Source organism: Canis lupus, chromosome 1, assembly GCF_011100685.1.
Source record: "Canis lupus familiaris isolate Mischka breed German Shepherd chromosome 1, alternate assembly UU_Cfam_GSD_1.0, whole genome shotgun sequence".
NCBI classification, from domain to species: domain Eukaryota; kingdom Metazoa; phylum Chordata; class Mammalia; order Carnivora; family Canidae; genus Canis; species Canis lupus.
This window is the reverse complement of record NC_049222.1, coordinates 44,758,468-44,775,140: the sequence shown is the minus strand read 5'-3', so window position 1 is coordinate 44,775,140 and position 16,673 is coordinate 44,758,468. Positions and strand designations below refer to the sequence as shown.

At 41.6% G+C, this 16,673-nt stretch overlaps 1 protein-coding gene across 1 annotated transcript in view; it reads left to right on the top strand.

The window, feature by feature from the left end:
- Window positions 1–16,184, top strand: part of CNKSR3 (CNKSR family member 3) — an 88,053-nt gene extending 71,869 nt beyond the window's left edge. Inside the window, exons 8-13 of the mRNA XM_038526372.1 lie at window positions 2,283–2,351; window positions 2,602–2,748; window positions 6,958–7,082; window positions 9,658–9,866; window positions 10,359–10,448; window positions 13,081–16,184. Of these exons, the coding sequence (XP_038382300.1) occupies window positions 2,283–2,351; window positions 2,602–2,748; window positions 6,958–7,082; window positions 9,658–9,866; window positions 10,359–10,448; window positions 13,081–13,379 (939 nt within the window). The 3' untranslated portion in view covers window positions 13,380–16,184. The remainder of the gene's footprint in view (window positions 1–2,282; window positions 2,352–2,601; window positions 2,749–6,957; window positions 7,083–9,657; window positions 9,867–10,358; window positions 10,449–13,080) is intronic.
- Window positions 16,185–16,673: the final 489 nt, after the last annotated feature.

The window sequence follows — 16,673 nt, the reverse complement described above, 5'->3', positions numbered from 1 at the left end:
ATCTGGGTATTTTACTCTAAATGCTGGGTATATTACACTTAAATGGCAGTAGAAAATGCCAGTTTCCAGCTCTGGAACAGCTTTCCAGCTAGCAGGTAAAGTTGTTGGGACTTTAGAATCAGTATGTTAGTTAGTTAGTTATGTATGAATGAAGGAATGAATGAGAGAGTGCATGCAGGGACAGGGGTAGAGGGAGAGAGAGAATCTCAAGCAGACTCTTCACTGAGCATGGAAGCTGATGCAGGGTGGAGATCATGACTTGAGCCAAAATCAAGAGTCTGATGCTCCACCAGCTGAGCCACCCAGGTGCTCCCAAAATCAGAATGTTTTAATGGAAGCATAGTGTGGTGGGTGGTAGTGGATGGAAATCACCCACTGCATTCCCTATATTTCTTTATCTTGGACTCCAGGCTGAAACAATGATAGCAGGCCATCTTAGGCCTCCAGTCCATTTTGGGGGGAGGTTACCTGAGAGGTCAGGATCATTCCAAGGTCAGCTGAACAGTATCCAGTGATTCCCTATGACTTCTTTTTTTGATGTTGTTCAACACCTTGACAGGATCCCATCCATACTTCTATTCCCTACCTCTGAGATGATGTGAGAATTAGATTAGCCTCTGAAGAATGGATGAATTATTCTCCAGGTCATCACCCTTCTGCAGAAAACCAGAACAAGCATCATTTTTCAGTAGTCTGGCTCATGGTGAAGATAGGCAAGAGCCATTGCCCCAGGGAGAATTTTGGTATTAAGCTCTCTCTTTACCAGTGTTCTGCCAAATACATCGCTTAATCACCTGGTAGGACATTTGAGAAATGAATGCATGAGGATCCCTAGGAAGGAAAGTCAATTCAGGACATTTAGGCTTGGTTTTGAAGATCGCACATCTTCAAACAAGAACTTCCTGGCTTCAGGGTCATCTTTTATAAAGTGAACCTTACCTTAAATTAATCCTGAGCCAAGAAGATTATCTGGGCTGGAGTGATTCTGATCAGACTTAGCAAAATTGGTCTATAACTATGGATTAAGCATCTGACACATGGGCAAAAAGGAGCCTAGGTGCATTTGCTGTTTTCTTTTAGTGCCTCAAAAGAGAAAGAGATTTGAGGTAGGCCATCTTCCTGAGGTGCCCATGGTGTGGTTCTCTCAGGCAAGGCCCTGCTCATTGTTATGGTGGCAGGTGAAATGTTTTGAAACACAACTGTCATAGTTACCTGTGCCTTGCATTGGATCTAGATGAATCGAAGGGAATGTTTCTACAGTTGAATGTTGCTTGCTCGTTTCCTGCTGAGCCTATCCCAACAGTTGAGCAAGAACATTTAGTGAGAATGTCTTGAGTTTGGTTGCTGCCCTCCTGACCATGTTCAGAGGTGCTATTTTTAAAAAGATAATTGTAAATATGTCTGAAGATTCAGTCAGTTACATAAGTCACCAAGTAAAATACTCTGGCCTAGATAACATTTGATGGTAATTTGAAATCAAGGGTTTTATCCTTTTCTTTGCTTTTGCTCGTAGGAGATACCTTAAACGTAGAGAGTGCTAGTTTCATTCGTTGAACAGAATATTATGGGCAAAATAGCTAATGAATAGATTATATCTAGGTATTTATATGCACAAATATGTGCAGAGAGAGCTATATATGCATGTATATATATTTGTAGATTTGTAGCAAGGTATTATTTGGGGGAATCAAAATCTGGACTTTTGATACTGAAAATACATTCATTTTAAATTCAACCTGAAAATGACGAAAATTTAAATTTGTTTTCTCTATAGAAGTCCATTTTCTATTGTCACCATTTTTCTATGTGAATAGCATTGTGATAATGAGTAAAGCAAGGTTGAGTAAACAAGGTTTAGTTTTAATAATTGCTTAAAAGGAGATGGGATGACAGGGTTACAGTGATGATCTTTACATTTTCAGCACTTTGTCAGCTTTTACAAGATATATTTTGATACGGATCTGTGTAAGGTACTTTTTAGATGAACCAAAGGGTTGACTGTGTGTCGCACTCTTCCTGATGGGGTAGAGGAACCTGGCTGTTATAACTGACAGGTGGTCTGGACCAGCCGACCACTTATCTAGTGGGGAACATGAGTGCCCACCTGTATACCAGGCTCTACAGACCATGTAATCTTGGGATCATCTCTTAAGTGCGCTGTGTAATAGTTCTTGAGAAAATTCTATTTCCATTGCTCATCTGCAGAAGAAAGAAGAAGAAATAAAAGCAGAAAAAAATGGAAGATTTAAAAAATAATAAGTCTCTGTGTTTGTTCCTAATAGTCTCCTGCAGACAGATCTCAGAAGATTCATGCTGGTGATGAAGTCATTCAGGTTAATCAGCAGACTGTGGTGAGTTTATTCATTGAGACTTAATACTTTTAGTATTCTCTTCTAGGACTTTTAACTAAATCCAAAGCCATTTGCTTGAATTTTTAAAATTTTGCAATTTCTGTCCAATTTTTCATAATTTAAGTAGTACTGGATGAATATATTGGTGTCTGCTTATTTGCTCACAACTGATTTCCTTGAAATAAATTCATAGATTTGATTTTTCATAATTCATGAGTGAGTCCCTTCTCCTCATTTTCTTTCTTTGAAGGTGGGATGGCAGCTAAAAAATCTGGTGAGAAAATTGAGAGAGAACCCCACAGGAGTCGTATTGCTGCTTAAGAAGCGCCCCACGGGTTCTTTTAACTTTACTCCTGCTCCCCTGAAAAATCTACGGTGGAGACCACCTCTGGTACAGGTATCTGTTATGGTTGTAAACCTTTATCTGCTATCAGCACATGAACAGTATCAGATTTGTCTCCAGAAAGAAAAATTACAGGGGTGCCTGGGTGGCTCAGTCCATTAAATGCCTTTGGCTCAGGTCATGATCCCGGAGTCCTAGGATTGAACCCCACAATGGGATTCCTGCTGAGTAGGAAGTCTGATTCTCCCTCTGCCCTTCACCCCATTCATGCTCTCTGTCTCTCACTTATTCTCTCTCTCAAATAAATAAATAAATACTCTTAAAAATTACAATTTGAAGGTGAATTGTTTCAGGAATTTATGTATGTAGAATTATTCTCTAGTCCTACTTCAATGAAAATATGCATTCTAGATCTTGTACCAAACAGTGTGGCAGCCACTAGCCACATGTGACTACTTAAATAAATAAAATGAAAAGACCAGTTCCTGGACCTCATTAGCCACGTTTCAGGGGCTGGGTGGCCTTGTGTGGCTAGTGGCTGTCATCATCACTGCAGAAAGTTCATGCTGGTCCTTTTCTCCTCTCATTTCAAACACATCTGAAGATATACAGTGTGAGCACTAACCCCGGAGAGACCACATGGGGTTGTGTCCTTAGCAGCAGTCTCCCAGGGCAGCCGTAGGGACTGTGGGGATAATCCACTCAGTGGGAAGCAGTATCACTCCATTGTTTAGTTCAGAATCGGCAGCCTTGGGTGATAATCAAAAACAGACCAACTTAGAGTACTGTATAGTACCATATAATTCTAGATGAGCAGTACACTCCTTTATTGCCTGCACCTGGGTGAACTGTGCTCCATGACTAAAACCCCCTCTTGATACCATTAGTCCTTAGTGTTTATTTTTTAAATTAGGAATAAAAGCAATGACATCTTTTTTTTTTTAAGATTTTATTTATTTATTCATGAGAGACACAGAGAAAGAGGTAGAGACACAGGCAGAGGGAGAAGCAGGCTCCCTATAGGGAGCCTGTTGTGGGACTCAATCCCAGGACCCCAGGATCACGCCGTGAGCAGAAGGCAGATGTTCAACCATTGAGCCACCCAGGTGCCCCAAGCAATGACATCTTAATGTCTTTTTATAAGATTGAGATTGCAATTTATGTATATATAACTGTCTGCAATCTTACTGTACCTCTTCAAATGGAAGGAATGGTAGTCATCTCAGGCCTTTGATTTGGACACACCTACATGTGAACCTTAAGAGGGAAGGGGGGGTTGAAATAAATAACAAGATATGGAGCAAGGAGGGGCATGTAATTATAATCACTTCTTAAATAATAACTGATTAATAAATGATTTATAAGTCAATTCTTGTAAATAGTTATGTCTTTAATAACAATATTAATCACACCCCAGCTGTGACAGGGCAATTCCAGTGAAAGACTCATGCTAAGAGGTCATTGGGAAGAAGCATGAAAAAGATTCACAGAGCAGCACAGTATAGTGGTTAGGTAGGGGGGCTTTGGAGCCACACTTCTCAAATTCAGATCCCAGTTCTGTCACTTATTAGCTGTGGGACCTCTGAGAAGATATTTAATCTTTCTAAACCTCACTCCTAATTATTAGTATTTACTGTTAGAGAAGGCTGGGGCACCTTTGTGGGTCAGTCTGTTAAGCATCTGCCTTTGGCTCAGGTCATGATCCTAGGGGATCAAGCCCTGCATCAGGCTCCCTGCTCAGTGGGGAGTCTGCTTCTCCCTCTCCCTCTCCTACTCCCCTTGCTTGTGCTCTCTCCCACACATGCTCTCTCTTTCAAATAAGTAAAATACTAAAAAAAAAGAAAAGAAAGAAAAGAAAAGAAAAGAGAAAAGAAAAAAGAAAAGAAAAGAAAAGAAAAGAAAGAAAAGAAAGAAAAGAGTCTTTGGGCTAAGGGGTGAGGATGGCAAGGAAGGCAGGTGTGAAATCTGACAGTGGGTGACACAGGGACAGAAATTAGAAACTCAGGGAAAGCAGAGATGGTGGATCTTTTGAGCATCACTGAGTGTGAAGTGATAGAGGAAGATTCAAGTGGCTGTGTTCAGGTGGTAAGTGAAAATTATTTTTAAGGAGGCTAGAGGTAGTCCCTTTACTTCTGGAAATTCACTTAGGAAGGGCATGCTTCCCTCCTCTCTGGATTTGCCCACCCTGCTAAGACCCACCAACTGTGCAGTTTTGGGGAGGAGATGATGATGAGGGAGGAGACACCTTGTTTTGCTTCTGACCCAGGGAGAGAGCCATAGTTCAGAGGCCATTTGATAGCTTAGCTACTCAGTGTTCTCACGATGCATCCAGGATATTTTCAGAATATAAACTCTGAAAGACCAACACTCCCTGGGCATTGCTAAGTGTGTGTCATTATACAGGCTTCTTCATGCCTGGGCACCCACCTCTTGTGGGGGAGGGAGCTTCTTTCCTTCTTGTTAACATCATTAATGCAGCCTGTCCCTGGAGAGATGTCATCATTCTGTTTTTAGGCCACAGTCCTGGTAAATGAGAGTTATTTTACAGACATCATCATCAATGTTAGAGTGTTTGGAGAGTGTCTATTCTGTGCCAATGCCGTAGTTTAGCTCTGCTTCCATTGTTGAGGGTCTGCATCCTGTCCCTGTGTATTTGAGACATGCTCAAGATTGATGGACTGAGGTGGTCATCAATTGCATATTGAGTAACGTTGACTGTGTCAATGGCCAACATCTGGGTTGTAGGGATTATGTCACGGGGGAGACTAAAGACTAAGCCCCCACTTCTCTTGAGCCTGGGTGTCTCCCCCTAAAACAGAGCTGTCAGTGTGAGCACTGGCTATCCCAGTCCTTCCAGTCCTTAAAATGGAGCTCCTGGCCTCACTTTGGGGGGACTTTAGGTCTTCCATCCCCATCCGGGCTAGATAGGATCTGAGGTACCAGGGGCCAGGCACAGTTCTCATGGGGTACCTCCCCCTCCCTGCACTGGCTTTCACCAGTCATCTTCGTGCCTTGACTCTGGTATTTCCTCCCAGTTCCTTTACCAGCCAAAAGATGTGTGTCATTGTAAGTCTATAGAACAGATAAGATTGAAGGTATCACATGAGATATTTAAAAATAGGTTCTTTGAGACCAATAACATAATTAAAATTAAGCTGTATGGGTCTTACATTTTTAAAATTAACTTGTGTGGATGTGTCTTTACGATACTGAATTAAATAGCATAAGGTTGTACACTTACTATGTGACAAGCAGTGTGCTAAGCCTGTTACATGTACCATATCACTTAATTCGCCCTGTGTTGGTACTGTTCTTGTCCTCATTTATTCCCATCCTATAGATGAGACACAGAGAAGTTGGGTGGTTTGCCCAAAGATACACAGCTAATGAGAGCTATAGCCAGGATAGCACCTGGATGGAGTCCCAAGCCCATGCTCTAGTCCGTGATGGCCTTGGTACTGATTTGTATAAACTAGCTCATTCAATCTGCACTGCAGCCCTACGCAAGAGGTACTGTCAGTATAACTGTTTTTTGAGAAAGAAACTGAGGCATGGGTATTTAAGTGATTTGCCCAGAGCTAGAATTCTAACTTGACTCTGGAACTCCGAAGCCTCTACAACTACTACTACTTCTACTACTACTACTACTACTACTACTACTACTACTACTACTATTACTTCTCCTTCTTCTTCTTCTTCTTCTTCTTCTTCTTCTTCTTCTTCTTCTTCTTCTTCTTCTTCATTCTTCTTCTTTCTTCTTCTTTCTTCTTCTTTCTTCTTCCTCCTTCCTCCTTCCTCCTTCCTCCTCCTTCCTCCTTCCTCCTTCCTCCTTCTTCCTTCTTCCTTCTTTCTTTTCTTCCTTCTTCTCTTTTTTAAAGATTGATTTATTTTAGAGAAAGTGAGAGAGAATGTTTGAGCGGGGGTCTGGGGAGGGCAAAGAGAGAATCTTTCAAGCAGACTCCCTGCTGAGCATGGATGCTGGACTCTATCTCATGACCCATGAGATCATGATCTACACTGACACCAAGAGTCTGGCTGAGCCATCCAGGTGCCCCCCACCCTGAGCCTCTACTTCTCACTATGCATCTAATATTTCAAAATTCCCAGTTAATTCTGAGTATCTGAAAGAGTACAAATTGAGTGTTGCTAATAGTAGTAAACACACGAATGACCTCACCCCTCCATGTTGGTTTTGGGGAAGAAGAGTTACCCAAAAATAGTCTCTAAGTTCCCTTCCACCCTTTGCACTGGCTTCCATTTCAGACCTCACCTCCGCCCACGACAACCCAGTCCCCTGAAAGCACTATGGATACCTCGCTGAAGAAGGAGAAGCCAGCTATCCTGCATCTTTATATCCCTCCTCCACCAGCTGTTCCCTACTCTCCCCGGTACGTCATTGTCCCTGTTGGCGGTGTGCACATCTCCTGTGCGTGGAGCTTCTAAGTGGCACTCTGAAGGCCATGGGGACTTTGAGGGCAGAAGTTGATTAACCCTAGGGTGCCAGGGCTGAGTCTTGAAGTTGCAGTTGTGTTAGAAAGTGGGATCCTGGGAATAGGGGTGGGAGGAATGGGTGAAGGGGATCAAAAGGTCCAAACTTGAGTTATGAGATAAATAAGTTATGGGATGTACTGGACAGCATGGTGATTATAGTTCAACAATATTATATTTTATATTTGCAAGTTGCTGGGAGAGGAGATATTAAAAGTTCTCACCACAAGAATAAAAGAATTTTGTAACTATGTGAGATGATGGGCGTTAACTGAACTTTTTGCAGTGATCATTCTGCAAGTATATACACATATCAAGTCATATGTTGTACACTTAAAACTAATACAATGTTTTATGCCAATTATATCTCAATAAAACCAGGGAGGGAAATGTGTGGTCCTTTAGGGGGAAGTGTAGGGATGGATCCAGGTTTCATCGGGCTTGAAACTATGTAGTTTGGTGGGGAGGGGGCTCTTTATGTAAAGAAAGCATGTGCTCTTGGAATGCCTTATTTTGGCTCCTCCTGGGATATAAGAAGAAGCTGTTTGGGGGTTCCTGCAGCTGAAGTTTCATTATGTATAAGGTAAAATCATCTCTGGGGAGGAAGAGAGTAATTTTTTTTTGTGCAGCAAATTTTGCAGACTGTTGTGTTCTTCATAGGAAATAAAAAATATGAATATAGGTGTGATCCTCTGTATTTATGCCTGCGTGTGTGTGTGTGTGTGTGTGTGTGCCTATTATAAATTCTAAAGGTTGTTCCTCTCTTAATTGATAAATGGTATAACAAGAAGAGTCATATTAACTGTTACATAGGGGATTATTTAGGTATGAAATACAGGCTTATACCAATTTACCTATTAACAGAGAATTTAGCTCATTTATTCAACATACCTTTAGTGTGTGTAGTGCCTGAATCACCGTCTTACCCAAAACAGATGCAGTTCTCTTGCCCCCAGAGAACTGCCAATGTCTTAGTCAACTGTTCAAGAATAAACTGAGAAAAACATAATTATGCTATAATATTTCATAAGACAAAGTTCGGGCTGAACTTAACAGTGATATTTTACTTCATGTTGGGTTTTTTTTTTTTATTGGTTTGTTTTTGTTTTAAGCTGAGTATTTGATTCTATCATGTTTCTTCCCTGGCATAAGGAAGAATTAATATCATTTTCTTCTCCCTGGTTTTGGGTTGCCCAGAACTTAGTACAGCATATAGAGAACTTACCTTAGCTGATCAGAGGCATTGGAGTTGGTAGATGGGACTCTTCCCTATCTTCACAGACCAGAGTCATGCGGTCATGGGATCGTAAGTGTGTTTAAAGTGACAAGTAGTTGCCTTTGCACATGGGGAACACAGTTTCATGATGACCACTGTGTAGGTGGTTCTATCAGAAACTAGGAGGCCACTCCCAAACTCCCAACTCCGAAAGTCCTTGTCTGGGTCTCAGTGAGGGTCACAGAAGCAGTGGCAGGATAAGGGGTGCATATATATGTATAGTAAAGGGGAAAAAGAGCTGGAGCTTTTCATCTGCTCGGGGGAGACACACATGCACACATATACATGTGCACACGTGCATACAAACCATTAATGAAGGATATTTTCTGAGGAATGAAACAGGCAAATGGTTATGTAGAATGAGTGGTGAGTCTTGAAAGCTTTGTGGATGGGGATATATGCCAGGTTTAAAAGTATAGAAGGAGATGGATTCATAAAGGGAGGAGGGGCTACGCAAGCAGGGGGTTCACTGGGAATTCAAGCAGGCAAAGCTGATCTTTAGATTATTTTTGGACTCGGTGGATGTTGTATTTTGTCGAGTAGTTTTTGCAACGATCACCTAATAGAATTTTCTAAGTTGAGAAATTTAACTAGCTGGTAACTTGGCCTCAACTAAAATTAATTTCAAGTTTTATAAAAGCTGACATTTAGAAAGAATTAAGTTGGAGTCGTTTATCCAACACTTGCCATTTTCTGTACGGAATTCAGAAAATAGACGCTCTCCACTGGGTATTATAAAGGCTCCTTTGTATTTTTTGACATAATTTTCAAATCTAACAACTCCATTATATGTCAGGTGTCGTCTTTGCTGAATCTTGGCAAAGATACTACTTTGGGCATCAGAAAAACGGCTCCAATCGTACCTTACCTTGTGATTTCCATAAGAAATAGATTCAGGTATAGGATAGAAGTGGAAGGAAAGCAGAGCTGTCTTTTCAAAGGTATATTTATACTAGTTAGACATATATGAAAAAACTATCATTTTCATTTATTTAGGATATTGCTATTTTCTCTTATTTATTAATAAGATTTCTGTGTATTTGAGGGGTAGCAGAGATTGAAAAAGGAATGCTTTTTCCTCCAGTGGAAAGGAGAATTAAAGTTTTCTTATGTTTTGTGTGCTCAAGGAAGTATGTCCTATAATTCTTCTGTATGAGAGGTCTTTGTAAGCAACTTAATTATTGCCCACTGTCTTCCAGGGATGAGAATGAGAGTTTTCTTTATGGAGGATTCAGTAAGTGTAAACAACCCGTGCCTGGTCCTAAGGGCTCCGAGTCCCCAAATTCCTTCTTGGACCAGGAAAGCCGAAGACGGAGATTCACCATTGCTGATTCTGATCAGTTGCCTGGGTATTCGGTGGAAACCAATATTCTGCCCACAAAAATGAGAGAGAAAACACCATCTTATGGTACATTTCTGAGTGTTTGTTTTGTTCTGCTATTTGTTTTTTCTTCCCTCCCCCACCCCCTTCCTTATTTGGAACTGTTGGATGAATTTGGCAGACTTTAAGGGTAATCTGAGGAAAACATAAACCTCAATGAAATTCTAAGTATGAGACCTTTATTCATCTCTCTAAAGCAAAGTCTTGTTGAATCATTACTCTCTGCCTGGCATCAAAGCCCAGTGGAGTGAGATCATGTTACAGTTTTAACTTTCAGCGCCTGGTTTTAGCTCGGAGCTGCTTTGCTGTGTAGACACACAGACTGAAGTTCAGCCGCCCTCTCCTAATTGCTCGCCACGGAAATCCGATGCTTTAAAATACTTTTCTTATTTCAAAATAATGTTATTACTTACGGTTGAGTGTGATATGGGGGAGTCTTCAGTTATAAATAAAAGGAAAGATCCTCTAATGGTCACAGACTCTTGTCAACGTGTCATGTTCCTTTCCCTCCCTTTGAAGGCAAGCCCCGGCCTTTGTCCATGCCTGCGGATGGGAGCTGGATGGGGATCGTGGACCCTTTCGCCAGACCGCGAGGTCATGGGAGGAAGGGTAAGTTTCAGCAAGCCAAAAATACACTGAAGGGACTCAGAAGAACCCAGGCCCTCATTTCAGCCCTATTCCTAATTGTGCTGCCATAAGCAGATAGAGGACCCAGCCCTAGTCCTGTCTTCTCCTCTGTAGGGTTGGGGTTGCTGAATGTCTAAGGCCCTACCTGTTTCTGGAATGACAGAATTTTATTATCCTAGTTAGTGACTGTGAATCTCCTGAGTAGCATTGCGTGCTCTACAAAGGTTGTGGGGGCGCCTGGGTGACTCAGCTGGTTAAGCCTCCAACTCTTGATTTCAGCCCCTGCCATGATCTCAGGGTCCTGGTATCCAGCCCTGCGTTAGGCTCTCTGCTCAGCCGGGAGTCTGTTTCTCCCTCTCCCTCTGCCTGCTGCTCTCCCTGCTTGTGCTCTCTTTCCCTCTCTCTCAAATAAATAGAATCTTTAAAAATAATTAATTAATTAGTTAATTAATTAAAAGTTTGTGCCATCGATGGCCTATAAGCTTCTAGATAAGTAGAAACATATTATTCATTAGGCAATCACACCCTGAATTTTATGACTTATTATTACTGGAGTCTGATTTTTGATGAATAGGCATGGATTTTTTTTCTCCTCCCTAAATCTTGTGTGAGAGAGTGATTACAATTGAAAAAGACATTGTGTTAATTCATCCCATGATCAAAGTGACTGGTTATTACACTAGTGTCAACAGAAATGTTTTTAAATAAATCCTTATTTTTTGCCAGATGATTTGGTCGTCAGCACTGGCAAGACATTTTACCACTGTTTGTGCAGTGCTGAAACACAGAGCAGGTGAAAAGTTAAAGTACAGTAGACTTTAGGTTATAAAAGGAAGAAGAAAAAAGTTCTGGAGCCTCAGCTTCCAAAATGATCAACCCCTCATGTCTCCCTGGGACTTGATAAAGTTCCTCACTTAGGCACCTAAATCACCTGAATTATAATAAAGTGGAAAAGGGAGCTGATGTCTGTGTAAGGTCCAGGATACCTTTAATTGGCATGTGAAAATCTGTGGAGCAGTCAGCAGGTGGCAGGGCTGTCCTTTGTTTAGATTTACAAATGTCAACGTCTTCATTGCTATTCTCTTAGGTTTTTAATTCCCAACTTAGCCTTTTATTTCCTTTTAGTATGAGAATTGGGGGTGGGAGATTGGGGGGCGTTAAGTCTGAAAGTGGAGTCATACTTGACCTCTTCTCTCACCTTCCATATTTCTGTCATATGATCATTTTAGAATGAAAAGGTGTCTGTCTACACAGAGGGCACTTAAAAAAAAAAGCAGCTTTATTGAGACAGAACTCATGTGCCATCGATCTGCTTACCTTGTTAAAGTGTACAATTCAGAGAGGTTTTAATACAGTCATAGAGTTGTGTGTCCACCAGCACTGACTAAATCCAGAATATTCTATCACTCCCAAAAGAAACCCCTGCAATGATTCCTTGTTCCTCCCCATGCAGCTCCTGGCAACCACTAATCTGCTTTGTCTCTGGACTTTTGTACTCTCAACGTTTCATTTAAATAGACTCCTACAATATGTGGTTCTTTGACAATGGGTACTTCTTAAAAGTAACTACCCCTTTGATTACAAAAGCAAAACAAGTACATTGAAAAACATCTAGAAGATGTGAGAAAATAAAACTCAGGGCTGTAATCTGCTTCCCCGACCTAGAAATAATCACTCGGAGCATTTTCTAATATTATCCACTTATGAAAAAAAATGTGCAAAATGGAAGAAATAGATGTTTGACAATACCATGAAAGATGACTATTATTTAAAGCATCATGTTTTCTATAATAACTGCATTTGGCAGTCCATCTTCTGGCAACAGCACGTATTCATTCCGTCTGCTGTTGTTGGACATTTAGGTTACTTTGTCCACCACCCCAATCGTAAGTAATGCTGCACTCAGCATCTTGAACATACATCTTCGTACATTTTTAGGAGTGGAATTTCTGGGTCAGAAGAATCCTACACGTTGCCAAAGTGCCCTGCATTTTTGGTTTCTATTCAGTTTCTTAACTACACCCCTCCTTGTCCCCATCCCAGAAGCTGTCTACTGGCATTTAGCCTGGGACCATTCTTCCTTGTTCAGCAATGTCTCGAGCATTGCAGAGCATTAAAATCTTTGAACCCTGTCCGTTAAAGGTGAATAGTGCCTGCCCTCCATTGAGAATGACCACCCAAGGCAACCCTAGCTTTCTAAATGCTCTTTAGGAGATGCTTCAGGATAAGAATCACTGGCCTAGAAGCACGTGCTACATGCTGCAGGCACTGAACATGGACAGATGGGGAAATTTTTTTAAATTTCAAGTGAAATTATGAAAATATCTTGCACTGGTAAAAATAGTGCAGGCTCTCTGATTTTGCTCTGCCCTTTTGTTGCCTCTCAGGTGTAAAAGCAGCCTGTCATGGTCTCTGTCTGCTTTCTACTTTCTAAACATCCAGTGGGGTGGGCCTGGCTGCCTGTGGGTCTTTGCAGCCCATCACCGGGAGGAGGGCAGGGTGTGATGCCCACATTGAGGGCATCAGAGGTGTCCACAGGCTGCCGGCCCAGCTGAACAGGGTTGCCCCGTGGATGGTTATTTTAATGCCTCTCGTGGGCTTTGTCTGGAAACAGGTGAGGACGCCCTCTGCCGGTATTTCAGTAATGAGCGGATCCCCCCCATCATCGAAGAAAGCTCCTCAGCCCCATACCGGTTCTCAAGGCCCCCAGCGGAGAGGCAGCTGGTCCGGGGCGCAGACTTTGTCCGGGGCAGCAGGTGCTACATCAGTTCGGATCTCCACAGCAGCGCCACCATCCCGTTCCAGGAGGAGGGGACCAGAAAGAAGCCGGCCTCCTCCTCAGCGGCCAAGGCCTCTACAGAACCGTCCCTGCTGGTCAGCTGGTTGACTCGCCTCAAACTGTTGACTCACTGAGCCCCGCCCTGCCCAGACTCTTCCCTGTCTCCCGCTCCCAAGTGCCTTGTCTCCTCAGTTGACAACCTGTTCTGGTCTTCATCCACAGTGTTATGTTGTGACCTTATGCGATGTCATTGTGTGTTTTCCTTTGGAAGTTGTATACACCCTTCTTGCAATTTTGAATTGGATGAGAACAAAACCAGAGGATCTCACGTGTTGGCAGGAGGAGAGAAGTGAATAGAGTCTGCTTTTCTTGCTTTCTTAGGGTTGGATGACGGAGACACACTCTGTGAACTGGGGCCTTGGCCAGGAACGTGGTGGCCATTACAAGGAACTGGGCCATTGTTCGTTTCGGGAGCGGGGCTGAAACTGGTGGCCATTGTCACAGATGCGTTGGTTTGTGGTCCAGCCTCTTCACCTGAAAGAGCCAGTGGAGAAAACATTTTTGTTTTGATTTTTCAAGCTACATCCCGTATTTGTAAGTGTAGCAGCTTTGACTTTGAAATAACATGTGGCATGCATTTCATGCTGTTTCAAAGAAGTGGTTGAAGTAAGTGTAGGCCTGTTACACTTGGTTATTCCCTTTTCCTAACAACCTCGGTATGTAGGTCAGTTAATAGAGAAACACATGAACACATTTAGATAGGGCTTATTACACACAAAGAAGTTTATGGTTATTTGTGAGGGGTGTCGCATTGTTATTATATATTATTGTCTTTAAGGGAAAAGAAGCTATAAGATTTGCTGACAGCCAAAGTATCATTCAGAAAGATGAAACAACAATATTTAGGTTTATGAGAGATACATCAGTTTGCATTTTGACTGTATAACATCTGTCTTCCAGAAGAAAAAAAACCAGGCAGTTCTTCAAAATTGTACATATTTTGCTAAATAGAAATCTCTTGGACAGTCTCATGGTCACTAATTTTCAACTAGCATCAGGTATTTTGGAAAAGTGTGTCTGGATATTAACTCTTGTTTAAACTGAATGTATGATATTTTGTTAGAACAGAAAAGTACTATCTTGTTAATTTAAGTGTTTTAAATATAGTTGTATATTTTTCTTACTCTTAGTCACACGTAATTGAAATATTTGTTTTGCGTCAGACGTGAAGCGAATGAAGGCAAGGGTTCAGGGTATATTCTGATTGACAAGTGACCACCACTGGCGTTGCCATGGTGGGCGCTATTGTTAAAAAACAAAATAAACCCACGCATTTTGGGATTTTAGGAATCAGAAATGGGGATGTTGAGAAAGCACGGCAAGGTAACATTACATCTGAGGTATCTTCCTAGACAGAACTGATACCCCCTGCTCAAAAACATGCCCCCCCACCCCCCTGGAATTGTTTACTTTGTTCAAGTGCCTGAAATTCAATGAATTGGAGCTTCCCCAGAGGAGTTAGTAAACATCTTCCTTTTTAAGTACCTCTGGTGAGACCAAGGGGATGAAGTCAGTCAGGCTCTTCCTGTCAGCCTCTGAGGGAGCTACAGCTGAAGGGTAGAAGAGACGGGGGTTGTGTGATTCATGAGTGCTTTAACCACAATGTAAGGGCAGAGCATGGGGTGGGGAGGTCTGGTGATAGGGCCCTGAAGACTAGCATGGAAGCTATGGAAAAGGAGGGGCACCAGCCCTGGCCCATTTTACTGTTAGCTTGAGCTGGCTTTATGCCCAGAAAAGGAGATGGCAACACTTCCTCTCACTCCCTGGATTTGGGAGGATTCTTAGTGCTCCATCTAGTTCAGCTGAGTAATGAGTTAAGTAGCTTTGGAGGTCTTAGCTGGAGGTTGGCTCCTTTTCTGTGGAGAAAATACCACTCGTGATCAGATGACCATCCTCAAAATGCATTTTTAGGAGTCAGTCTTAACTACAGGCAGTGCCCAACTTAAATGACTGCACCAGGTAGGTGTTTCTGTGACCTTGTTCTCTCAAGCTCTAAAAGGAGACCAGAGAAGTTTCTGGGTCCTCTGCCTTCATTGGTCAGACGCCACAGCTTCATCTGTATTTTTATGTGGGGTTTCCTCCTGAATTGTGTTTGAGAAATAGATCACTGCTAAAAAAAATGTTTGCATACATCTCTACTTGTGAGATATATAAACAATAGTTTAATACTGATTTCTTAGCAATTAATGAAAACGACTTGCCTCCATAGTAATCCAGATTTAATGGCGGGCGTGTGGAATGACACTTTGACATATAAAACTTTAAAATTAGTGATTTTTTTTCTTTAACCCTACCAGACCCAACTCAACACCCACCCCTTTTTATAATAAATATTTTACAACACAGCTACAATTATCAATGAAAAATTATGGATGATAAAACCCATCCTCACACATAAAAGCCTCATCCACATTTACTTTTACTATTCCAAAATGAAATTCGTAGGTAGTGTAACCAGCCTCTATAGACACACATCAATTTAATGTCCTAAATGAAATATAAACAAATGCAGAAATATTTTATAGTGAAATAATCATTTTCCTATGTAAGTGTTCTAGCATGGTTGTATTACAAGGGGTGTTGAAATAATGAAACAAGGCACATATATACTTGAACCTATAGATAAAATCACCATGAATGTGGCAGCTACAAATGGAGTACAGGTGTGCTCTGTTGGCAACTCAATGCCAAGAACAGATCAATGTCAGTAATACGATTTTCTAAAATGTGGCCAATTGTTGGTAAAGCTGTAGATAAAAGTCTATGAGAGTGGGCAACCCTGTCAGGACCTTTCTCACTTCTGAGAGCTTTCTCTGTATCTTTGCTTAATAAATTTCTATCCCTTTACTCACTAAAAAAAAAAAAAAAAAAAAAAAAAAGTCTACCAGAACTATACCCACACAGGGCTTACTGGGTGCCTGCCATTGTTCTAAATCTTTACCTAATGACTTTATGAGATGTCTCTGTTCTTCCCATTTTGCAAATGGGAGAGGTGAGCTGAGGGTATAAAGCTGATAATGGCAGATTTGGGATTAAAATTGAAGCAATTTAGCTCTGTCCTCCTTGTTCATAATCACTTTATTGTACAGGCTTGTCTCAATCTGTGGAGTGATTAGATTTCCTGAAAGTTCCAATACATTTTAAAACTGGAGTAAAAATTCTCTGTATGTGTTTAGATAAAATGGGATTATAGACTCAGCTAATTCTGAACCGGGTTTTCATCTACATGCATACTTGGTGGCACAGTTGGACGTAATGGGGCTTGTGCAACACCCGGGCCCCACCTGTTGAGTGCCAGTAGTGGCCCTCCCCATCATCAGCACCTTACATTTCCAAAACTGCTTCTCAGGCTAGGTACCATCCTTTTG